The 27194-nt window shown below is 40.7% G+C and overlaps 1 protein-coding gene across 5 annotated transcripts in view; it reads right to left on the minus strand.

Annotated features, from left to right (window-relative positions):
- LOC308492049 (coiled-coil domain-containing protein 162-like) overlaps positions 1–27194 on the minus strand; it is a 113798-nt gene that overhangs the window by 72252 nt on the left and 14352 nt on the right. For all 5 annotated transcript variants that reach the window (XM_081036382.1, XM_081036381.1, XM_081036385.1 and 2 more), the window contains 7 exons: positions 19259–19459; positions 18412–18533; positions 16248–16476; positions 12938–13140; positions 10643–10798; positions 7481–7574; positions 6431–6568 (listed from right to left, as the gene is read on the minus strand). In XM_081036382.1, the coding sequence (XP_080892508.1) occupies positions 6431–6568; positions 7481–7574; positions 10643–10798; positions 12938–13140; positions 16248–16476; positions 18412–18533; positions 19259–19459 (1143 nt within the window). The remainder of the gene's footprint in view (positions 1–6430; positions 6569–7480; positions 7575–10642; positions 10799–12937; positions 13141–16247; positions 16477–18411; positions 18534–19258; positions 19460–27194) is intronic.

The following is a 27194-nucleotide window of genomic DNA, read 5'->3' on the forward strand; positions in this document are numbered from 1 at the left end:
AAGGGAAGGAGGATGGAAGAAAAAAAAAAGGGAAACCCATATTTTCCAATATTCCTATTGGTTATGGAGCTACCGGGTATGATGGATGGAATTCTTTTACATTTTTCTAAAATGCTAACTAAAAAAAAAAAAAAAGAAAAATGAAGGCTTCAAAAAAGAAAAGACCTCTCTTTTTCAAAGAGAGAAATAAGGAGTTCTCTATGTCAGAATTACTGAAGGAAGATGAGGCAAAAGAAAAAAATCCTGGGTAAAAAGTCTAAAGTTTCCATCCTGACTTTTTCTGAAGGCCCTTATCTTCTGGAAATAGTAGAATATACCAGTTCAGAAGACTCAAGAGGTCTTAGAAAGGTTGTGAGTGAGCTAAGAGGGGAGAAAACACTAGTGCTGCAATCAGATCCCAGTGCTGATACAGTCAGCTGGTGATCTTGACTCTGTTCCATAATCTTTTTCCTCACCTAGAAAAAGGGGATGATGGCCCCCATCGCATGGGGCTGTTGAGAGGATTCCATGAGCCCATGTATATCCTGTCACTTAGCTCACTGCCTTGCCTGGACAATAGAAACTGCTGAATTGAACTGTGAACTACCTGACACCCTTACCTGTATTCAACATCCCAACCATGCCCATCATTCATTTCTATCCTCAGTTGCTTTTTATTTTCCAGCCTCTTCCTACAAATATGTTCACATCTATTTTATTCTTAATTTCCTACCCTCTCAAGCCTCCTCCTCAATTCTGACTAAACTTCTTAATGTATCAAATGTTTGTGTCTCCCTCTAATTTCTTATTTTGGAACCCTATCTCTCAACATGATAGTATTTGAAGGTGGGGCCTTTGGGAGGTAATTAGGGTTAGATAAAGTCATAGGGTGGGGCCCTAATCTGATAGGGCTGGTGCCCTTATAAAAAGAGGAAGAGACACAGCTTTCTTTCTCTTTGCCATGAGAGGACACAGTGAAAACGCACCCATCCTCAAGCAACAAAGTCCGCTCTGCCAGAAACTGACCATGCACACTGACCAAGTGTGCCTTGATCTTGGACTTCTAGCCTCCAGAGCTATGAGAAAACAAATGTTTGTTGTTCAAGCCATCCGGTCTATGGTGTTTTGTTATGGCAGCACAAGCCGACTAATACAGGAGCAGTATATATACAGTGCTTCTATATTTCTATCCCCTTCTCACTCCTTAACTCTTGCAGTCTAGCTTTCACTCCAACCCCATTAAAACTGCCCTGTCAGAGTCAGCAATGAACTTTTGAGAATGTCAAATGTCCTCATTTTAATCCCTACTCTCCGGATATTCCCTCTACATTTAACTCTATCAACTTTCAACCTTTTGTTCTCTCTTCTTCTTTTAAAAGTAATAGCTTTATTAAGGTATACTTGACATTCAATTAACAGCACGTGTTTAAAGTATACAATTATATAAGTTTTGGTGTATGTATACAACTATGAAACCATCACTGCAATAAAAATAATGACTATGGGCCGGCCCGGTGGCTCAGGCGGTTAGAGCTCCATGCTCCTAGCTCCGAAGGCTGCCGGTTCAATTCCCACATGGGCCAGTGGGCTCTCATCCACAAGGTTGCCAGTTCAATTCCTCGAGTCCCACAAGGGATGGTGGGCATCGCCCCCTGCAACTAGGGTTGGGCACAGCACCTTGAGCTGAGCTGTTGCTGAGCTCCAGGATGGCACAGTTGGTTGGACCACGTCCTCTCAACCACAAGGTTGCCGGTTTCGACTCCCGTAAGGGGTGGTGGGCTGTGCCCCCTGCAACTAGCAGTGGCAGCTGGACCTGGAGGTGGGCTGCGCCCTCCACAACTGGGATTGAAAGGACAACAGCTTGACTTGGAAAAGGGTCCTGGAGGTTCACACTCTTCCTCAATAAAGTCCTGTTCGCCTTTCCCAATAAAATCTTTAAAAAACAATAATAATGAGAGCCATCCCTCCCACCCAACCCCCTTCCTCAAGCAACCTCTGTTCTGCTTTCTTCAATTATAGATTAGAATGCATTTCTAGAATTTATATAAATAGAGACATGCAGTATTTATTCTTTTTTGTCTGGCTTCACCCATATTTTGTATATATCAATAGTTCATATCTTTGCATTGCCGGGTAGTAGTCTATTGTACGGATGTACTACAATTTGTTTACCCATTCATCTGGGGATGGATATTTGGGTTCTTTCCAGTTCTTGGCTATTTTTTAAAAAGCTGCCATAAACATTTGTTTATGTCTTTGTATGGACATATGCTTTCATTCTCTCTGGTAAGTACCTAGGAGTGGAATGGCTGGATAATATAGTAAGTGTATGTTTATCTTTATAAGAAACTGCCAAACTGTTTTCCAAGGTGGCTGACCATTTTGCATTGCCATCAGCAGTGTGTGAGGGTTCCATGTCCTCCTTATTCTTGCCAATATTTGGAATAGCCAGTCTTTTACATTTTAACGATTCAAATGACTGTTTTAATTTGCATTTCTGTAATGATTAATGGTGTTGAACACCTTTTTGTGTGCTTATTTGTCATCTGTACATCTTTCTCAACGACTCATTTCTTCTTTAAACACGCCCCTCCTTTGGCTTTGGTAGCAGCACAAAGTTTTCTTCTCTGACTTGGTCTCCTTCCTTCCTTCTTCCCTTCCCGCCCTCCCTCTGTTTCACTGTCTCCATCGTTTATTCCTCCTTATTATGTCATCAGCTCTCTTCCTGTCCCACACTTGTAGGAAAGCATATAAACACACACATATTATCCACATGTCTATTAATATATATATTCACATACTCATAATTATTTTTTTCACACCAATGCCTCCTTGTCCCTTCCAGCACTGCAGGTCTTTCCAGGTTATTACTCTTAATGCCTTCCCATGCCTGCCCTGTGCACCTATCCACTTTCAACACTTGCTCCCTGGGGGGATCTCAGGGAGTGACTCATAAGCCTTTCAACCTCCATTTCTACCAGAACAACCCGACTTAATTGGTTTAATTATTGGTATTCATAAGATTAAGTTAATTGAACAAAGAAATCTATATGTCAACTATGTATGAAAACCACAAATGGTGGGTTCATTTTTCCTAGTCCCCAGCTGCCCTTTCTCGCTCTCTTACCTGAGTACCTGCAGGGGCTTCTCCTCACTCACGATGATCACATGGCCATCTGTTGGCCTGACAGGCCGTCACATGGCATCTCAAAAAAGCTCATCCTTCAGGTTTTCCAAAAGGCCCTGTTCTGTGCTGCCCTTCCTGGCTGCCCTTCCTGGTTCCTAGATGTGACCTCTATTTTCCTTAAGTTTCTTCTAAGCTTATTGGCACCTCTTTTATGCCTTGTATTTGACTACTTGTGGACTTGTCCCTCTTATCCATACTGGCTGATAGTCCCTCAGGAGCATGAATTGTACCTCAGTCTTACCTGATGAGCCCAACTTATTGTACGTACTGAATTAAGAATTTTGGGGTTGAATTTTTAAAAATGACTCTCTCTATCCCTGTTTTCTACTTTAGTATATGATTTCCATGGGAATTAGTATTTGGCAGTAGAAGTGGGGATTGAATATTCTTGCCATACTCATAAGTTTGTACTTGTCTATTAATGTGAAGAATAGAAATAGATAAAGGTAGATAAATATGATAAGGGGTAAATGTGGTAAGCTGTATAGAATCTATAAGGCTTAAATATTTAATTTTATATTTAAATTACATTCATCAGTACATACATACAAGAGAGAACTATACAGTTGTTAAAAATATCTGTGAACTGGTTTGGAGATACAGTTAAGTGAAAAAATAAAATGCAAAACTATATATATATAAAATCCAAACCCCTTCATGATAAAAATCATTCAACAAACTAGGAATAGGAGGGAATGTCCTCAACCTGGTAAAAGGCATCTATGAAAAACCAACAGCTAACATCATACTTAACAGTGACAAACTGAAAGCTTTTCCCCTAAGATTAGGAATAAGACAATTACCCACTCTCACCATTTCTATTCAACTTTGTACTAGAGGGTCTAGCTAGGGCAATTAGGCAAGAAAAAAAAAAGACATTCCAGATTGGAATGTAATTAGTAAAATTATCTCTATTTGCAGAAGACATGATCTTGTACATAGAACGCCCTAAGGAACATATACACACCAACACAAGTAAACTATTAGAACTAATAAGTCAGTTTAGTAAGATTGCAGGATACAAGATTAATACACAAAAATCAATTATATTTCTATAGGCTAGTAATGAACACTAAAATGAAATTAAGAAAATAATTCCATTTATAATAATATCAAAAAGAATAAAATACATTTAAATTAATTTAACAAAAGAAGTGTGGGACTTACACATTGAAAACTACAAAATACTGTTAAAAGAAATTAAAGACCTAAATAAATGGAAAGAAGTCCCATGTTCATGAATCAGAAAACTTAATATTGTCAAGATACTAATAGTACTCAAACTGATCTACAGATTCAACGTAACCCTTGTCAAAATCATAAATAGCTTTTTATTTCTTTTTTTTTGCCGAAGTTGACAAACTGATCCTAAAATTCATATAAAAATGCAAGGGGCCCAAAATAGGTGAAGAATTTTGAAAAAGAAGAACAAAATTGGAGAACTCACACTTCTTAATTTAAAAACTTATCACAACTCTGTAGTAATCAAAGCACAGTGGTAATGGTATAAAAATAGATATGTAGACCAATAGAATAAGATTGAGAGTTCAGAAATACACTCTTACATTTATCATCGATTGATTTTTGACAAGGTTGCCAGGACAATTCAATGGTGAAAGACGAATCTTTTCAACAAATGGTGCTGGAACAGCTGAATAATCACATGTAAAAGAATGAAGTTGGATCCCTACCTCACACTACATATAAAAATCAACCATAAATGAACCATAGACCTAAATGCAAGAGGTAAAACTGTAAAAATCTTAGAAGAAAACATAGGAGTAAATCTTCATGACTTTGGATTAGGCAATGGCTTCTTAAATATGGTTCCAAAAGAACAAGTGATAGAAGATCAGGTAAATTGGACTCATCAAAATGAAGAATTTGTTTTGAAAGATACCATGAAGAAAATGAGAAGATGATCCTCCAAATAGAAGAAAATATTTGCAAATCATATACTTGATTAAGGACTTGTATTCAGAATATATCAAGAACTTTTACAATTCAGTAATGAAAAGACAAAATATCCAAATTTATAAAAGGGCAAAGGATTTGAACAGGCATTTCTTAACAAAGACATACAAATGGCCAACAAACATGTGAAAAGATACTTAACATCATTAGTAATTAGAGAAATGCAAATCAAAACCATAGCTAGATACCAGTTTATGCCCGCTAGGATGGCTAAAATAAAAAGAGAGACAATAACAAGTGTCAGCAAATCTTAAAACATAAGTGCTAACAAAAACCTCGACATGAATGTTCATAGCAGCATTATTCATAATAGCCAAAAAGTGAAAACAACCCAGTGCCTGGTAACTGATGATTGAATAAACAAAATATGATATATCCATATAATAAAACATTATTCATCAATAAAAGGGAATAAAGTACTGATATATGCTACAACGTGGATGTAACTTGAAAATATTATGCTAAGCAAAAAACCATCTAGACATAAAAGGTTATATATTATGTGGTTCCATTTATAGAAAATGTCCAGAATAGGCAAATCTACAGAGAAACAGAGTAAATTACTAGTTGCTCGTTGCTGAGGGAAGGGGGCAATGGGAGTGACTACTAACAGGTACAGAACTTCTTTTGAGAATGATGAAAATGTTCTGGAATTAGGTAGTGGTGATGGTTGCATGATGTTATGAATTATATACTATAAAGGGGTGAATTTAACGTTCTGTGAATTATATGTCAGTAACAACCAAAAAAAAAAAAAAAACAAATCCAGACAAAAGAAAGTATGTATTACGTGTTACTTTTTGTGTTAAAAGAAAAGACAAATATACCTGCTTACTTTTGCAACAAGAAATACAGGATGGAACGATAAAACATAAAACAATGGAATCATTTATCTACAAAGGACAGGGATGGAGGAACAGGTTATTTTCTGCTGGAGGATTCTAGCTCGTCAATATTATAGAGTTACATACAAAGAAAAAAATATTAGCAAATTACTGAAAGTTAAAAGGCCCAGTAAAGATTTGGTCATGTATTGATTCATATTAGGAAATTAGGAAGAAAGGGGAAAAAAGGGGGAAAAGGGAAGAAAATAAAAAGATAGGAAAGAAGGAAAAAAGTGAGTAAAAACAGGGAGAGGAGAAAGAAAGCACGAAGGAGTGGGAGAGGCCAAGGGAGGGAGGGAGGGAAAGAGGGAAGAAGGAAAGGAGGAAAGTAGGGAAGGAAGGGGCAGCTTGGCTTTAGCTGGCGCAGTGTTGGCACACCTCAGGCTTCTCTAACCTACAGGCTGACCTTGACATGACCAGGACAGCCCTCTCCGGGAGGGTGATAGAAGGATGCCTGCTGGACAGCTACCATCAAAGCATTTTTCTGAGCAGCTTGACATGCAAGGGTGACTTGCATATTTTCCACTCCTGAATGGAACAAGAGCTACAAAGAGAAAATACGAAAGGTATTAGGAATTTCTCTCATAAAGAAAGAGGTGAACTTGAGATCACTACTTATTCAACATGTATATACAGAGGGTGCCAAAAAAATGTATACACATTTTAAGAAAGGAAAAATACTATTAAAATTATGCTGGTGGTAACCACTTTAAGCACCTTTGTAATTGCAGAAGACAAACATGACTTGTATTTATCTTTTATTATGGGTATCTATTGACTATTACCATTTTAATACAGTTTTCCTTTCTTCAAATGTGTATACATATTTTTGGCTCCCTCTGTGTATTAATCAAACTGCAGGATAAGTGGAGATCCTTGTTCCTCAGCCACAAGACTGAATCTGTCTCTCCCTACGCAGCATCGTATCCTATGAAGGCAGCCCCCAGGCTGGATGTGCTCCATAGCAGGGCACCATCAGTTTTCCCCAAATGTCAGAAAAGGAACAACAGGCTCTGATGAACTAGCAAACATGTGCTCAGTGGCAGACTCATAAAATTGCCGAGATTAATGTTAGAAATAGGCACACAAATACAAACTCACACCTACACATGAAAGCAAAGAAATCTAAGTGAAAAAAACAGCACCAGGTTTAAAAAGATCAGATAAAAGCTCCAATAAGAAGTATATATTTTTAAAGCCTGATACAAAGATGGTTCACTACAAGTGCTTCTTTTTAACATCTAACAGAAGTTATTGCTAAGGTGTCGCAGACTCTACAGTTCCAACCAGACCAATGTGCACATTACATGAGTCAAGTCTATCATTATTTATAAAGTTGGGAGCTTTTCTCTTATATGGGAGCTAACGTTACATGAATTAAATACGACTTTTGAAAGAAATACATGAGCAAATTGCTTAATTTTACTTTAGTATCTTTTAAGCAAAAATAATTTACCTTAAGGATGGCTTCCTTCGTATAAAAACTAAATTTGCCAATTTGATTATCGTCCAATTCAGAGATGGCTAAGCCAAGAGTAGTAGGAGCATATCTGCAAGAGGAAGCATGAAGAAACATGACATTGTTTTCATGTGTCATGCCATTAGTCAAGAGCTGCCCATTCTGATGGGACAGAATGGCATGTGATCAGCTCTGGGACATCAGTAGTCATAGCAAGTGCAGACATTATACAAGACTTAATATTTCCCCCCGAAAACTAAAGGGCTTTGGGGTCTTTTCATTCCTTATTGGACTGGATCTCCCTGTAGTTTCCTTGGGGTGACCATTCGCACGGGAGTGCTTAAAATTCTTCTCTTGATTACCATTCCACTGTTTTCTCTAGCTTTTGCTCTTGCCTTCTTGACCTTGAAGGGGTTCAGAACAGGTCTCCTGAAGATGTGCCACTTTGGCATGTGAATTATTTTGAGCTGAAGGCAATCGAGACCCTGCGGGCTCAGGAAAAACTTTCACTGTGTTTCCCCGCAAGTAAGACCGGGTCTTATATTAATTTTTGCTCCAAAAGATGCTTTAGGGCTTATGTTCAGAGGATGTCATCCTGAAAAATCACGCTAGCGCTTATTTTCCGGTTAGGTCTTATTTTCAGGGAAACATGGTACCTCTCCCTTAAAGAATTTAAATTAGGAGCCTTGTCCATAATAGAAGTTATCACCAGAAATAAGTTTTATGACTTATATGTAGGGCCGGGCAAACTTCTAATTGACTGAATATCTGCTCCACTTATTGTCCTGAGAATGATTTTCCTTTCCTCTGAAGCCCCAGGTGCCTTACCTCATCCTTAGTTCAGAAATTTATTACCTTATTTTTCCTTTCTGTCTCTGAACCTCTCGTGCATGTGGTATTCCCATATGTACATAAGTAATTAAATTTGGTCATTTTCTCTTATTAATCTGCCTCATGTCTATGTGGTTATTAGACCAGCTGAAAGAACCTAGAAGGGAAGAGGAAAGTTTCTTTCTCCCCCACAATCTCATCTTCTCAGGCCCCTCAATGACTCTGGCCCCTTTGTCCACTCCCTAAAAGGCGTCCAGTTCTCACTCTCTCCCACTGCCCTAACTAAATATTCTTTGTAACTATGTTTCTGCCTTGGACATCCTTTGTCTATAACTATGAGACTTTGTTGAGTAATTTAATATCTATGAATTTTGGTTTCTTCATCTGTAAATGGAAGTATCATCTGTCTCATATAGGATTATGACAAATATTAACCCTTTTTGCCGCAATGGTTGGATATATCTGAATGAATTATTTCCATCCATCTGCTGAGTGTGGATGGAAACTTCCAGAAAGGAAGTTTAGGAAAGCAGATGTATATTTTTCTCTATTTTTGTTTTTCAAGAATGAATAACAATAGGAAATTTTTATACATAAAAATTATGTCATTTATATACAAAGCAGTTCAAATTGTTATTATTAAATGCATAAAATAGTGAAAATATCAACTTTTTGTCTTTTGTGGATTTGACACATTTTGAAAAAAACTTGAAATCAATTAACACAGTGAAAGAGTTAAGTGGAATGATATATATGAATGTGCATTTTAAAATGTAACTCACTATGCTCATGTTTGATGTTATATCAAAGTATTATATCAACTTTAAGAAATTAACATACAAAAAACTTAATGCAAACTCAAGACACAAGTTCCTTGGATGTATATACCTTCTCCTGGTAATTCAGATCTTGCAGGATCTCTGGACCATCACTGGGAGGACCAGTCACCCCTTGGCCAGGCCACAGAGCATTTGGGAAGTTTGTGCTATTTGGTTGGTTTCAGTTGAACACAAATATGCCCTATTTCACAGCGGTGTAAAATACCAGCTCCAGCAGGAGGTCCGTGAAGAGACAGAGAACAGCTGACTCCAGGTTGGAGACTTAGCCTGGCCTGAGGCCCAATCACACCTCCTGCCTTCAGCTTTGGTGAGAGATTTCTCTATATTTACAAGAAATTCTTTTTGGTTTAGCTAGTGTGACAGGATAGAGCAGAGGAGATTTTGCCTCCAGGGGACATTTGGCAATGTCTGGAGATAGTTTTGACTGTCACAAGTGGGGAAAAGGGGTGCTACTGGCATTTGGTAGGTAGTGGGCAAGGGTGCTGCCAAACAACCTCTGACGCACAGCACCCTACAGGAAAGGGTCACCCAGCTCCAAATGTCAATAGTGCCAAGGTTGAGAAATTCTGGGATACTGTGTTCTGTCATCTCATCCATTCCAGCCCAAGCTCTCTGGGTAAAAGGAGTCCTTTAACATATAAACACAACCAAGTTATATTTTGAGTAGTGAACCACATTAGCAAAACAAAGGTGACTTTCTCTCCTAGGAGTCATCTTTGCCTTCTTTGGGGTGGGTGGGGTTAGTTAGGAATCTCCAAGGATAGAACTAGGACCCTCAGGGGAAGGGCAGACAAGGAGAGCAGGAAAGTAGCAGCAGGAGACAGAAGTTTCTTCTCAGCGCACATCAAAGGCTGACTGTGTGGGGGGAAAGATCCCTTTTCCTGACTGAATGGATTCATGGTCTGTTTTCTTTCTGTCAATGGGCTGAACCTATGGGGCATGAAAAAGAGGTTTCACTGGTTTGAGTCAGCTTCTGTTATTGACCAACAAAAGAACCTGAGCTATGGCCATACATGTTAGGTTTGTACACTGTGTTAGAGTTTCAAGGAAACAGTGCTCAAAGAACTTGACCGAGTTCTTCCTGGTCTCAGGGAAAGTGAGAGGAGGGACCTGGACCTCTGCTCCCTAGTTCTTGCCCCATGAGAACAATCCTCAATCCCCTTCTACCCAGAAGCAACACCGTCAACCTAGGCAGCTGCCTGAGCCTGTGATTCCATCTCATTTGAACTCTCTGATCTGAGTCTTCCGTTTCTCAGTTACTGGGTGTTTTTAAATCCAATTATTCCCTGTTGATCGATATATTTTTTTTTCCTTATTAGAAAAGAAAATAAATAAAGAAAAAAGGGATGGAATTATGGCAGATAGACAATAAGGGAGAGAATTTAGAAATACAATTGCATTTGTGTATCCAGTGGTGGTAGAACTTATTTGTCACTGGCCATTCATTCTACCATTACCTTATTTTTCCTTTGACCCACTTAAGGCTCACCTGTCTACATGATCACTGGTCTCCAGCAAAGAGGTGATAAACATAGGAGGTGAATGGTCCACCTTGTCCTTCAGTGATGCAAATTCAAAGTGAACAGGCCTCAGATATAAATGGAACTCTTCAAAACCCATCTCCCACGCCATTTCCTTATAGAGACTAAAAAGGGGGGGAAACAGAGTCAACAACATTTGCTATTGTTTTCCCCTACAAGGAAAGTAAGTGATAAGAAAACCAAAACATCTGAATAAGCACAAAAGCAAAAGGCAAAACAAGAGTAAGCCAAGCAAAGTAGGAAGTGAATGAGTCACAAAGGTCTGTCTGCTCTATGCTGTGACAGGTGAAGACAGTACAACTGTAGGAGACATGCTTGGGCACGGCCTCAGCTCTCCTTTACTGCAAGCTGGCTGCTGTCCTCAGAGCCCTCAGCGAGTCACCAACACTGCCCTCAGTGCAGGCTCACCTCCTCCTCCCAGAGCTCTTTACAGCTGGCCCTGCCTCTCCCTTCCCTTGGTCTCCGTGATCAGGACCTCCCTGCTTCTGCCTCAGGACCACTCACTCTCCCTCAGTCTTCCTTGGCTTCTCCTCCTCTTTCTTTTCAAAGTCTGGTGTTTCCTTGAGTCCCAAACCCATCCTCTTCTCATCTTCTCCATCCCTTCCTCAGATAGTCCCTCTTCCAATCCCACGCCCTAACGATCACCCACTAGTGTCAGAACCTGTGACCCTATCTGTCCTGTCTCAACTCTGAGCTCTACTCCCACGTATCCACAGCTTCAGCAAGGCTCCATGCAGCTGTCCGTCTGGCATTTCAGCCTTCCCCTCCACTCTCATCCTCCATCTTGAGAAGTTGACACATTAGGGCTGAGTTCAAATGGCACCAATATCAGTTTGCGAGGCTTTGCTGTAACAAAGTCAACTGGATGGCTCAACAATTCTGGAGGACAGACGTCTGAGATCGAGGGGTCAACAGGGTTGGTTCCTTTTGAGGATTCTGTGAGGGAAGGATCTGTTCCTGCTCATCTTCTTCCCTCTGTGAGTGTCCTCTTCTTATAAATTTCCTCTTCTTATAAGGACACCAGGCATGTTGGATTAAGACGCACTCCAATACCTTCATTTTAACTTGATTACTTTTATAAAGACTCTATCTCTAAATAAGGTCACATTCTCAGGTACTAGGGGTTAAGACTTGAACATATTGATTTTTTAGGGGGGTTGGCACTCAATTCATCCTATAACAGTTTGTCTTCTATGAGGCTTTCCCTGATCCACTTAAAAAGAACGAAATACTCCATGTTCTCTGTTCCTATAGTGTTTTGTTCAGATGACCAAAATATATATATTAAATTGTATTAGGGGTAAATTTTACATGGTGAGATCCCTGAGAGCAAGGATCAGAAATTATGGGAGGCAATAATTATCACAGAAGTTAATAAATGTCTTGACTTATGGTTTAACTTGTATATTCTTTGAATGTATCTTCTAATTATATAATCGTGCCACATGACTGAACTTTTTTGAGCCTTCCTCACTGGTAAAATGTTTGTAAGCTACCTCATAAGGATATTCTGAGAATTAAATGAATGAATGCACACAAAGTCTCCTTTGTGAGGGGGCCTCAGAAATGATTGATAGTGGACGATCGGACCGTTTGTGGCTATAGGGCCTCTCACGGGGATCAGAAAACAACAGCATTTGCAACAAACCCTCTTGTCCCATATTTTTCCTGCTTATGGAACCTGTCCAGTTGGATGTCTTACCTCACACTCATACCTAAAACCTAACTCATGAATCTTTCTCTCCCTCCACCTACTGAACCTTCCATCCCTCTGTCAGGTCTGGACGCTGTCACTGACTCAGCTTCTCCTTTCTCTAGGCCCTCTGTTGCTTCTGCTGTGCTATTCAACTTCATTGTACTCAAGGGAAAATCCAATCAATATTCACTGAGTACCTGGTGTAGGTCGGGCCTCACCCCAGATGATGGGATACCATGGAAAACCGTGTGGACGGGGCTTTTGCACTCAGGGAGCTTCCACTAGCAGGAAAACCACTAAACCAATAGTAAGCATCTTAATACGAGGCAATGTGCTGAGTGGAGAAGACAGCCCGGTGCTACGACCTGGGCCAGCTGAGCGGTCAGAGAGGCACATAGGTAGGCATCGGTGAGAGGAGGAGCAAGGGAGCCAGGTGATCGTCTCAGCCATTAGAAAGCTCACTCTGGGACACAGAGGGGACAAGGCTTGGAGGCATGGAGACCCACTGTCTATTATCCCCCAACTGGATCCTTAGAACCCCTATTACCGAGCTAAGTGTACACTCTCCAGACTCGTTTCTATCAGCCGGTGGCGGAGGGTCACAAGTTCCAGAAGTTTGGAAAATGTCTCCAAGAGCAGCACATGAAAATCTGGGCCTTGGATCTGTCCTTCGTCTGCTGCAGACTTGAGTGCAAGCAGGCCTATCTCCTCCACAAGAAAGGGATCTCCCATCACTTTAGCTGAAAAAAGCTGAAAGAAAACGAAGTACTTTTTAAAATATAAAAAAAGGAAATTTCACATATTAAGAAAAATGCTATCCGTGGCACAGACTCTGGATTCAGGTTTCCTGGGCACAAGGCCTGGCTCTGCCACTTACAAGCTGCGAGACTGAGGGTAATTTACTCAGTTTTGCTGTCTCTTAGTTTCCTCGCTGTAAAGCAGAGATAAGGATAATAACAGTATATAATAGGCACCAAGAGATCACAATTACCTAATAGGATTGTTGAGAGGGTTAAGTGAGTTAATAGATGGAAAAATGCCCGGCACATAGTATTTGCTGTTATCATTATTATAAAGGACTTAAGCCAAAATAAAGAATAGAAATGACAAAGACAACCTAAATAGAAATAGAAGTCCCTGATATGTTTCAAGTATTTTGGTGACCAAAGAGGGGTTTAATAACAATTTCTTATAAATCCGTCTAATTTGTTTTCACAAGATCCCCATAAGTCGGCATCACAGATACCATTATTTCCATTTTATCAGTGAGGGATCTGAAGAAACACTGAAACTTTCCAAGGTCACACAGCAATACCAAGAGTAAATTAAGGCTTCCTAATTCCAAGTACAGTGTTTTACAGTACCCTTAAGTCTTTTCAGTGCTGCTCCACTCTGAGCCAGCCCTGGGCAATCTGAGAAATAATCACATTGCTCATTGTGCCTCCTGCCATGGTTGGCTCCTCTGCTGTGATAGCTTTGCTACCCTCTAATATACCATTCCCCGCAAGGACCCGTTTGGGGACCCCCTGTTCTGTCTTTCCTGGTTGGGCTGCCTAAGCAGGCACAGGCTCCCTTATTCATCCACTTATCCACCTAAGGCCTTGTCTGCTCAAGGATACAATTTCTAGGCTCCGGAAGTCTTCCTAAGTGATAAAGACATTCATTAAACTAATTCCTACATGTCTTCTCAGGGCAATTCCTGCCCCCTTTTCTGGTCTAATACAAAGTTTAATCTGAATATTTATCATTTGTAGGTCCAAATTTGAACACATTTCAAAAATAATAATTAATAAAACTATGGGGCATCAATGGGAGCCTAGACAGGTATTGCAGATATTTACTATGATTTATAAAACAATTTAAAATACATTTTAAAAATCGGGTACCATGTACAATGTGAAAAGAATCCTCAAAAAATGATAGCAGAATACATGACTGGTAATTTAGGGAAAAATTCAATTTGAGCCATATCTCACCTCTCTCTCTCTTTCTCTTCCTCTCTCTTTCCCTCTCCTTCCCTTCCTCCCTCCCTCCAGGTGGAATAATGAAGGAGTCAAATATTTTTTAAATAAAATGAAAATATTAAGAAATCAAAATAAATAAGGCAAATATGAAACATCTAGGGGAAGATTTGCTTTCTGGATTTAGGAAGATAGAAGAAATCACAAAGGAAAAGATCAACAGATTTTACTATATGAAACGAAGTTTCTGTTAAAAATAAAAAGACAAATTGGGGGAAATATTTGCAGAAAACATCATGGACAAAAGGGTTAAGATTTTTATTTAAGAAGAGTTCATGTGAGTGGATAGGAATGACATTAGGATTCCGAGAGACAAATAAACAAAAGGGAAGAAGAGAAAATTCACAAAATATACAGCTAGTAACAAGACATTGGGAAGAACATTTTATCTCAACAAATAGCAAGGTAAGGAAACCTAACAGTGTAATAGCATCTTTTTAATGTATGGATATATTAGCACAGACATTATATGCTTACACTTACTACTGTACAGTGTAGCAGAACCGGTACTCCTGTAGTTTACTGGTGGCATTATAATTTGGCACAACTTTTTTAGAAAGTAATCTGCCAACATGTATCCAAAGACTTAAAGTTTGTTTCAGCAAGTTCACTTCCAAGAATCTATCAAAAGGAATTGATTCAAAATATGGAAAAATCTGTAAGCTTGGATTTTTAATAATAGTGAACTTTTAATAATAGTGAAATACTGGAAACTACTTGAATGCCCATGAATAGGGAAACGGTTAAATAAGTGATGACTGATCACTGAAGGGAATTATGTGGTCATAAAAGTGAGTTTAAAGACTAGTTAGCATTATAGGAAAATATATAATATAATGTTAACTGAGAAAAACAGGAGACAGCTTTGTATGAAGGATACAATTATAACTATGTAAAACATGCACGTGAAGAATATTTGAATTCAGAAAAATGATTATGAATGCATTTAAGTGGTTATATTTAGGGTAATTGTTTTTGCTTTCCTCTTTTGCTAAAACTCTGTATTATATTACTTTTATCAACTTATAATTAAGTTCAAATAAAGTAAAATTTTAGTTTGAGGAGGAGGGGATAGAAGGCCAAGCCTGACATGTGAAATAGATATTTTTGGCATTTGAGGCTCTCGAAAGTTCCTTCGTCATACAGCAAGGACCCACACAGAGTTAAGGTCAAATTGAAAACCCAGGCTCAACTATGACAGCCTTAACAGAAAAAGAAAAGAATTAAAATTCATCTCCAAGCACCATGGAAATCATCAGGCTGTAGTTTGAACCACAGATCAGTAGCGCTGGAAGGGGCTTTAGAGATCTTCAAGCTCACCTACCACCACTCCCCTTCAAATACACAAACACAATGTCACAGAACAGAAAAGTGAGGCTCAGAGAGGCTAAGAGACTTTTTCAGAGTCACACAGCAAGTTAACGGCAGGGCTGAACTTAAAAGTCCAGGTCCCTGACTCCTCTGTCTCCTCTACCAGATCTTAGCTCACGACAAGAAGAGTGAATTTTAGAAAGAGCCTTAGTGGAAAGAAAATAAATGATTTTTATTTAAAATGTATATTGTTAAAATAGAAATAATAAACCAGAAAACACTTCCCACATACCCACATTTTCTTTTTAATTTTCATTGTAGCAGCATTCTGATAAACCAGAAACTTTGACCAAAAATGAAAAAAAAAAAATCACATAAAAATGTTGGCAAGACCTAGGACGATGATCTGTCTCTGGTCAAATCGGGGAGGAGTAGAGCCAAACAGGAAAACAAAGCTAAGCAGTAACATCTGGGAGGAAGCATTCTCTTTGCCAAGGACCCACCTCCCCGGTTCAGGGAACCTACATCTTTCTGGAGCTGTGCACAGTACCAGGACTCGGGCTTGGCTGGAGTGAGCCACACATCCAGGGCCAGCCGTAGTACGCGTCGCTCCAGCAAGGCCAGGCCGCTGGCTGACGTGGGCCTGCAGTTGAGGCGGGCCTCCCGGAAGAGATGCTCAAGGGCTCTGGGAATGAGCGATGCCAGGCCCAGGGATGGGTGGAACTCCAGCAGATAAATGTTTTTCAAAGCTGGGCTTAAAAAGAGGAACAATGAGTGACAATTTTACACAATGAAGAACTGTTTCTAAAGATATCTGAATTCATGTTTTTAAAGGACAATCCCTGGTTTAAAGCCCCTTTAAACCAGGGCGTTATTTTAAAAAAAAAACAATAACACCAACAAAAAAGAAGTGGGAACTTGAAGGGGTCTCAGAGGCTGTCCCTCAGATTATACAACACGCTCTTTACTTTAATGTGACCCTTTTAAAATTGGAAGACATACAGTTCATTGTCAGAGCCCTACAAGAATAAGATTCTTAAACTATATACAACAAACCGGTCAACATTCAATGTTGTAATTACTATTTAGTCAAATATTTGAGAACAAAGTTACTTAAAAGTGACTATATATTAAACAAATAATTTCCATGCTAAGTTTCTATTTATTACTTGAGTCTCTTTTTTTTTCCTTTCTGTGTCCTACAGTGTCCTCTGATTACTAGTCTCAGGGATCTGGGGACAGCCCCAAAGGGAGGGAGCTAAGTTATTTTAATCACCCCATGGGACATATCACCTGAGTCTTTATCCCTTGTTTTTTCCCCAAATAGTAATGGACAAAAATAATTTTTTAAAATTCTATACACGACTGCTGGAAAACTCACGTTTCCCCTAAGGATGTTGTATTTTATAAATGAATGAGGCCAGAAATAATAAAATTTGTCTGTGGGTATTCCTTTGGAAATAGAGGATTTTATATGGAAGTCTTATACACAAGCCTTTATCTACAGACATAGAACTAAAGAACATAAATACTTCTTAAATCTGTGCAAATGGGATTCCTCTTAGTCCTAGATCTTAAACAATACAAACCTATGGCTGGAAAAGAACCTTATCAAGCAAGTAACACTTGCTTTTGAGACTATTCTGTCAGGTTTTAGTATCCATGTAAGCTTAACTAGCATGGTCTGCCAAACACCATTTCCTAAACAGTAGATTCTTGCCATTGCAAATTGCACATACATAACTGGTGTCTTAAGCTTATTTCAGTGAAGCAATCAGTCCTGAGAAAGGTTTGTGAAGAAAATGCAGTCTTGTGCCTGAGACTTCCACGGCTCTCCAGAGACAAGGCTAGAAGCTCAGATATGAAATCTCACGGCACCTTGCTGGTCCCCAAGATGACCCGCTGTGGCAACTTGTCACCGAAATTCTGCCTGGACTGCTGAACTGTACACGTCACAGGAGCATAAGGGCCATACCTGTTGTTCACATTTATGCTTCCACCTCTTAGCACACTGCCTACTAGTACATGCAGCACTCAACAAATATTTGTTGGTTGTGGAAAGGAGCTGGACAATTTCTCTACCCATCTGAAGGCAATAGAGAGATTGAGCCACATAGACCAACATGGGCCTTGTCACTCACTTCCAGGTCCCCTCTTTACCCTCCAAGGCTAGAAGGGAATGTTGGGGGGAGGGCATACTACATATCAAAGGGGTGACTTAAAATATACAGCCTCTTTGAGTGGTTTCAGGAAATTTAATCTGTTCCTTTAATGGGTGGGAGGGTCACATGGTGAGTCTGCAAAAAACCTTTTGGTGACACTAGAAAAAAGAAATTCCTTTTTGAGAAACTTTTGAGAACATCATATATGTCAGTTTGTGTGGAACCTCTGATTAAATCCTCTGAAGGCATTTAAAGAGCAATGGCTTTTTCCTTTAGGACTTCTCAAGGGACTGAAGATTCTGTACCCAGTGGCATAATTTTAAATTCAACCTTCCTATTCATTATTTACAAAACAAACAGATATTGAGGGTGGGATGGAATCCCTCTTCTGTGGCTTTTATAGCTACTCCTCTCATCTCCCCAAATACTTGAGAGGTGCTTTATAAACTAGTATTTAGACTTAACATCATACCCTTAACTTATATAGAAGACTAAATGTCAAATATATAAAGACAACACCAGCTTACCAGCTACTGTTGATGGAAATAAGTTGTTTGCAAATTATGTTAAGGGGAAGTCCAAAGTTATTGCGACCTTCTGGACAGCCTTCTTGCCAAAGCCTCTGGACGTACTCACGCTGATGCTCTATCTAGAAATGTAGCACAAAAGTTAGAATTAGAAAAGTTAAACTTTCCCATGGATGTGAGTTACAAGCCTTGGCATGAGAAAAACATCAGCCCTTTGCAGCTCTTCATTATTTGACTAATTTCCGCCCAGACATAATTTTGAGGATCCACTAATACAGGAACACACCGGTCTCTGAGTCTGAGCCAAGAGTCAGCCATAAAAAGCAAAGGTAACCAACTTCAGACAGTCTTAAGAGGCACAAGAAAACTTTTTGTCAAATAATTGACTACATGAAAAAAATTCTGACCAGGCCTATGGTCAATGTACTGTAACAATCTTTATTTCCTACCACTTGCTTTTCCCCAGAGGACATACATGGTGATTGTTCCCTTTAGTGTCTTAAAAATAGTCACAACATTTTTAAAAAATAAGCATAATTTTATACATCAATGCCTAGTAAAGGGATATACTTAGTTCTTCTTTCACTATGGATAAACTATAATCTAATGAAAACAGGTTGTCCATTCTTTGTGGCCCATTAAATGGAATTAGGGTTGGAAACCTCCTTTGAAGACTGTAGTTGTGCTTGGATTTCAACAACGCAAATGAGCTTAGAAACAAACATGCTGTACATGCCACCCTCGAAACCTCCTGGACCCACAATGAAAGGAAGAGATTATTTTCACTTCCAGCCATGTTTTCCATACTCTTCTCACACGGAATGTTTTTAAGCCCAACTGTACTCACGTGCTGGTTGAGGATGCCCCTCACTAGCTGCAGGTGAAGCCGCAGGCAGGTGCACTCGTCTTGGTAGGCCTTGATGAAATACGGGTGGCTGGGGTCAAACCTTGGGCACCTGTGCATGACGTCAGTGATTACTTGCGCTAAGGCAAACCTCTCCTCGGGGTCCAACACATGCTGGTAGGCTTCAAAGTAACTGTCGAGAAGCTGCAAGTAAGATTAAGAGTCAGGAAGCAGCAGAGGAAGCTGGGGGCACAGCAAAGAGACATAAGGCCCCACCTACATGCTTCACAAAGACCCTGGGCACCAAGCAGGAGAGACACAGCGCTGAACCTCCGGGTATGGGCCTGGTGTGGGCAGCTGCAGCACCAGTGCAACGCAGAACAATTGGTAAACCCACAGACAGAATTAGGGAGGGTGAGGGAAAGAATACTCATTTTTGCCTCTGTCCCCTCTTAACCCTGTTCTCTCCAGAGAAATGGGGGGTTACATAATGAATAACATAACATCTAATAATTATAAGCTCTAATGACAGTGCATTCAATGTTGCTTCATCAAATATATTTATCTCCCACACCTTTCTTCACAGACACATTCTCCCTCCCCCATTTTACTCTATCGCCAAATGTAGGCAGGCAGCCCCCTCCCCCGTTCTCCACCCTCAGCCCATGTCTGACCCCCTTTCTTTAATAGCCTGCCCAAATTTCACCTATGTAGAAATGATGGGGGTGGTGATATGGTAGAATGGATGGCTGAGGGTGCAAGTTCCCCCACATACAAAGGTATTTCTCCCAGACTGGACTCCACTATGAAAAGCCTGGGGTACAGAGCTCTCAAAGGCATGAGGGGGCTCCTTTTCTCATGGAGTTCACAAGTCTTTTCTAAAAACCAAAGCAAGTTTCCAGACACTATGATTGAAAAGGGTTCTTAGTGTGGGATTCAGAAAGAGATGCTCTTTATTTTGCTTTTACATTTGTCTGTGAGCTTAAGGAATTTCTGTTCTGTGTGTAAGTTCTATTTGTATATAATTACTCATGGTGCTAATCATTAAAAGCTCTTCAGAGATCACTGGGCTGGTCTCCCAAACAGGGACCTAGCAAGATAAGGAAGTAGTTCTGAACAACATAATTACTGCTTTGGGCTTGTTTTACAATCTTGGTTGGCCTTAGACACTCTTATTTTTTGGAGACCCCATCCCACAGTTTAGTAAATATATTAAAATGTACTCACATCCCAATCAAACTGTTTTCTGTAAAAATGGTAAATGATATGTATAATTTTGGTTTTCAGATCATTTGACTATAAGCGACACAATTAATGATTGGCTATGATTTCTGGGCAGTATATACTTGGGAATTCTTATGAAGTGAGAAAATCTGCTCTGTAAATTTCAAGTGTAATGAGATGTTTATAAGTGGTCAATTAACAAAGTTTTTATACTTTACAGACATATAATTAAACATTTATTGATGTCTATTTTGTGTGTCTTTTTCATACTTTGGAGTAATGCATTTTCCTCCCCTCGGATCTCAAACATTTTCAGTGGTCCCTGAAAGGCTCCTAGAGCCTAAACATCTAGTCTAAATCACTGGATGGATAAATTGGCTCTGACTGGAAGCTTCTGAACTTTTATTGCGACTGGTCTTACTATGGAATGAATTCCTTTCCTCTGCCAAACTAATCCAACACATCTTCCCTCAGAGTTTTAGCTCCAGATGTCTCTCCCCAAGCAGTCTTCTTTGACTACGTAGCTCCTCTCATGGAGGTTTCACGCTTCTGAAAGGTCTCATCTCCTATGGCAGCCATATCACCAAAGAAACATGCATCTGCCCAGTGTGTGCATTAACTGGGAGCAACAAGTGAATTGCTGAGGTTGCAATTTCTACCAACCTGACAGCCTAGAACATTTTGAGATGCCTTAGAGAAAGAGAGTGTTTTGTGTCCTTGGGTGTCAGTCTTCCTGATGGTTTGAGGTCAGGAAGTCAGCCCTTCTCAGCAAACTAAGGATTTTCCTAAAAGGAGATAAGGAGCCTCTTTCATTGTGTGGAGTCCACAGCTAAGAGTGCAAAACTAGAAAGAACTGAGACGGTGTAAACACTATGTGACGATAGGAGGCAACAGCGCGGAAGGCAAAGGGAGGTAAAGGAACCAAGCAGCAAGAAGAGCCCGCAGTGCCTCCATCTTGCCAATCATGGCTTCCCAGGCTCCCAAGGGAGGTGAACAGTTGAGAATCAATAGCAGCCTAGGAATCAAATACTGCCTTATTCATAGACAGCCAGTCCCTGAGGGTTTCAGTGCTAAGGCTCAAAGAGGGAGAGCCTGGGGCATTTTATTTAGCATCCGATTTTGCAGTATGTCCCTTGGGAAACATTGGTCTAAGGGACCTTGTGCCTTAGACCTTGTGCCACCCACAGGAGGCTGATAGTTCAGGACACACTGCATGCCACAGGTTAGACACTCCCACGTCTCAGAACATGAGATGAAGGATATAGAGATCGCCTTGCCTTGCAGGGTGGTCTAGATTACCTTGTTCCATCCACAGAGCTCTACTCTAGAATAACATTCAATTATTAAATAGCAGAAGACAAAGCAGAAACGGAGGAGTGACTAGGAGGGGTAAGATGGTTGTCACTCAATATAGCTTAGGGGGAGATTAGGAAAAAAAACAATTACTTCCCGAAATCATTCTGGACTAACCTGAATCTTTTTGGCTGGGCTAGGGCAATCCCAGGAGCTAGTTTGTGGCATTTGTATCGCCTTGACCTGTTTTTGTACAAAAAGCCCTTTTGTTTGGTTGTTTGGCAGGGGACGTTCCTGGGGAGGGTTCTTGCTGGTAATTCCAATCTGGTGATACCAGGTTGCAGAGGCTAGTGCTAAATCACCAGACGCACTTTTGTTGTTGATAGGATTGCCAGGTTTAGCAAACAAAAATGCAGGTCATCTCATCTAGTTAAATTTGAATTTCTGATAAAACACTGAATACTTTTTCAGTATAAGTGTGTCCCAAATATTGTCATATTTTACCAGGCAACCATACTTCTTGAGAAGGAAAACGCAGCTGTCTTTTTAAATTGATGAGGCTTTTTTCAAGCTTTGGCCTCAACATCGAGAAGCTTTCAGATGGACTCTTGCATAATTTTATTATGAATTCTTTCCCTACAGGGGTAGGACTGTGATCTTTCCACCTCACAGGTTCTATTTATTATCTGTCTGCTAACTGGCCCATTTCCATTTAAACTCTGGGCTGGTATTTGTCTAAGGAGTCTTCCTGGCCTGTCAAATGTCACCTGTGTGTGTCAAGGGCCAACTCTCACGCAAAACCCTTAGTGGTACACACTAATGGTAGGCATCAAATATTGGAGGAAATAGAAAAATAGCCAAAATGAATACTTTCAAACCTTACTATGTTTATACTAGTTTTACCTCAAACTTTTAAAAAATTTCTCAGGTTTAAAAAACTTAAAAAATAGTAATTTAGGTCAAATGAAAGCACAAAACAGAAAATCAATGCTAGATGCAACCTGTCACAGAAATTTTTTTTCCTTCTTGCTCCAAACACTAATTCAAATTACCCTGAAACTGGGTCTTCTGGTGGCTGTAGAGACAATGAGCAGTGGATACAAGTGTCACTTAGGAGCCAGTATAGCTAATGCCTGGCTTCTCTGAGTCCCTACATCTACCTAAATTCACACCAGGTAAAATTTTATGAGTATTCATACATAATATGGTTACTTAAGGATTTAAGACAACCCAATGTGTTAGAGCAATTCTGAACTCTAGTGATTCCGATATATTTAACAATCAAAAACAGCTGAGGAAACTTGGCAGTAGAAACAGTGCTGGGGGAAATCCATTGTACTCTAGATAAAAATCTGTTTATCCATTAAAAATAGGCTTTTTTGACAGCATTTCTGATTTGGAAGGCTACATTTCACAGTTTTGGCACAAATAGCTCAGTTTCTATTGGGGAACTTATTCTCAAGGTAGAAAAGAGGGAGATGTTTGCAATGATTGTTTTAAGTTAAAATAATTTCATGTACCACAGAAGAAACTAGTGGGCAGCCCTGGTAGCTTAGCACAGAATGAACCTCAGGCTGAAATGTGGACAAATTGATTTGTTTTTTAGTCCTCTCTATCCTTCTACTCTTTTCTGCCAATGAGTCCACCTGGGGCCTCCATAGGAGGCCTAGAAGCACTAAAAAGGAAGGTGGAAAGAGAGAGTACAGAAGAGGGGGGCTGTTTAAAACTCATGTCTGGACCAACAAACATGTTGAGGTTTAGGATTCTGTCTTATTTACATTGAATGCAGCCTTTCCAGTTACTACACTATGAATCTAAATTTCTCACTTATTCAGTTGACCAAAGTAAGGTTCTCACTGGCAGATGAAGGTTGCAGATGCAAACTCTGTAGAGGCCAGTTGTCTTTGAAAAGAGGAACAGTTTTCAAAGCTCAGGGCCTGCACCCTGTAAAGCCCAGGCAGCTGTTTTCAAAAATTGGGTGACCTACATCTCCATGAGCAACAGAGCGGAGAGCACACGAAATGGTAAACCATCTATTCTACTAGAAAAACAATTCAAAGAAAACATTTCCATTTCCCCATCTTCTGATCACAGCACAGTGCACTGTAACCTGGCTTCCGCCCCTGTAACTCTGCTGAGAGTCCCACAAGCTGGCCATGACCACCTGATGGCTGACCCCACCGCCTGGCTTTCAGGACTCATCTTTCTTGGTGTTTCACTGCACTCCACACTCATAACTATTCTCTACTAGTTAAGACACTCCCTTCCTCCCCCCAATTGGCTTTCGTAACACTGTTCCTTCCTTTTCTTCTCCAGTTTCCTTGGCTATTCTTTGTTCCTCTCACAGATTCTTATTCCATGACCTTTCCATTAAAGGTAAGTGTTACCCAGGGAACCATTTCAGACATTGCTGGCTTTTTTTTAGTCATTTTGACTTATTACAGTGATTCAACTTCCACATTGATACCTTAGCTCATACCTATTCCTGAGTTTCAAAACTACGGTACCCACAAAATATTCACACCTGGATTTTAGCAAACTCTCCTCATGTCCTAGATACAATGTTATTGTTCCCTCTAAATGTCCCTCATCCCGCATCTGTTTCAGTTAATAGCCTCCTCCCTGACCCTGAGGAAGTCATTTTAATTCAACTCTTATTCTCTCACTCCAACATCCTGTCTTCAAATCCTGCATTCCAGTTCTACAAAGTGCTCTCAAGTCTGCTCTGCCTTCCTAGTCTCATTATTACACCCGTAGTGTAGTTCCCCTCCTAACTCTTCAAGTCCCTGTTGTGATAACTGCACTTCTTTTCTCCAGGAGCTTTCTATTCCAATCCATTCTCCACACTGACACCCAAACAGCTATGATATGAAAATAAAGCTGAGGAGAACAGTAAAGACGGCAGAATAGGTAAATGCCATGCCTGCCACCTCCCATAACAAAATTATAGAACAATCAACCTCGAGAATCATCTAAAGACCAGCTGAACAGAACCCCTATAACTAAGGTCATAAAGAAGAGGCCACATTGAGACTGATAAGAGGGGCAGAGATACAACACAGGCTGACCCCAAACCCAAGGTAGTGGTTGAACATTGGGAGGGACATCTCAGTGGCAGAAGTCCCCCATGAAGAGTAAGGTGTCCCAGCCACACACCAAGCTCCCCAGTCCAGCGGTTGTGAGCCAGGAACAAGAGTCCTCACGACATCTGGCTATAAAAATCGGAGAGGACTCCATCCCTCACAGTGAGACAGAAGGTGGCTTGAAACCCAGATGTCCTCTTAAAAAACTCACACACAGACTCACTCCCTTGCATGAACTCATCCTGGGCATCAGCAGAGGGTCAGTGACTTAAGAGGTGCCAGAGACATACTGGAAACGACTGAGTTGTGTGGTTCAAGATGAGGGCTAGAGGGACAGCTGCCATTGTCCCTGTGTGGAGTCTGCCTCATGTGTAGCCTACAGGTAGATACCATCTTTCCTGTGTTGAGCCCTCCCCAAAATCTGAGACCGCATGGGCCTGGTGAACTCTGTATGTGCCCTACATTGGTGACTCCCTGGAACCCTGTCCTGCCCAGCAAGTACAGCATCGCTGGGGGCTCTCTCAGCTCTTGGGAGACCAGCCCTGTCCCATAAACTGCAGGAAGCTTATTCAGCAGCAGATGGCCCATGGAAGCCTGGGAAATTTTCAGTGGTAGGTGGTCAGCCCCATCTCGTGCTGCAGCCCTTCTTGGGTGCTTCTCAGGAATTTGTTGGTATGAGGTGAGTGGCAGCTAGCCATGGTGTTCTCTGGGCATCTTTCAGAGTAGACACAGGCTTAGCACTGGCGCAAGAACTGAATCTGCATTAATTTTGTGAAAAACACCAGCCCCACCCCAGTGACTCCCTGGGAACCGACCCCAACCAACTCTGGCAGCATTGCTGGAGGCACAATCAGCACTGGTTCAACCAACCCTGCCCATACTGTTAAGGAGGCTCTTTTAGCAACTGAGCCTTAGATGCAGCTGGCGGGTGTCAACAGGCCTAGAGGTGCCCTGGGACTTTTGCTCAACTTCCCCAGGCCCAATACTGGTGGCAGTCAACCTTGATTCACAGCAAGGCCACCCCCATATGCCTTGAGGTCCAGCAAAGGCAGCAACCAACTGCATATAGCTTTGTAGCTTCTACCAGGTAGCTCTGGGCCAGTCACAAGCAAGGCTGAAATTGGCCTGCATGGGAGCCCCTCCCAAGAGACACCAGAAGCAACACACCCAGAGGCTGGCCTTAGACCACATGAGAGCACTACCTGGTTAGCCACACAAGATACATGCCCAAAGGCTGGTCTCAACAGGCACAAGAGCCCACTGGGGCAAATCCTCCTCTGAGGGGTCAGTGCCCCCACAGCAGCTCATATGTTGTAGGCATAGCCAATCCTCACAGGTCAGTCAGCTTGAGAGTCAATTCCATCCATTGATGTGCCAAAAGCAATCAAGGCTCAACTACAACAGGAGGGCATACACAACACATCCTGGAACACAGGTGACCCAGCACAGGTGACCTGGGAGACCACACCACTAGACCACACAGGACACCTGCTACATAAGGCCATCCAGCAAAGATTGAGAGACATAGAAGATCTACCTAATCCACAGAGGCAAGCACAGAGAGGCAGCCAGAATGAGGAAACAAAGATACATGTCCCAAATAAAAGAACAGGAGAAAACTCCAGAAAAAAGCTAAATGACATGGAGGCAACCCACCTACCACAGACAGAGTTTAAAACAGTGGTTATAAGAATGCTTAAGGAACTTAGTGAGAATTTCAACAAAGAGATAGCAAGCATAAAAAAGGACACAGAAGCCATAAAAAAGAACCAGTCAGAAATAAAGAATACAATGACTGACATGAAGAATACCAGAAGGAATCAACAGCAGATTAGATGAAGCAGAGGCTAGAACCAGCGATTTAGAAGACGAAGTAGCAGAAAACACCCAATCAGAACAACAAAATGAAAATAAATAAATACCTTAATTAAATGAAAGGACCTTTGGGACAAAATTAAGCACATCACAGGAGTACCAGAAAGAGAAGAGAGGGAGCAAGTGATCGAGAACATATTTGAAAAAAATAATGACTGAAAACTTCCTAACCTGGTGAAGGAAATAGACACACAAGTCCAGGAAGTGCAGAGTCCCAAACAAGATGAACCCAAAAAGGCCTATATCAAAATACATTATAATTAAAATTGCAAAGGTTAAAGACACAGAGAGAATCCTAAAAGCAGTAAGAGAAAGACAACTAGTAACTTATAAAGAAGCTTCCATAAGACTGTCAGCTGATTTCTCAACAGAAACTTTGCAGGCCTACACTGAGTGGCAGAAAACAGAAAACATTCAAAGTGATGAAAAGCAAGATCCTACAACTAAGACTATTCTATCCAGCA

This window comes from Rhinolophus hipposideros (genome assembly GCF_964194185.1).
Source record: "Rhinolophus hipposideros genome assembly, chromosome: 3".
NCBI classification, from domain to species: Eukaryota; Metazoa; Chordata; class Mammalia; order Chiroptera; family Rhinolophidae; genus Rhinolophus; species Rhinolophus hipposideros.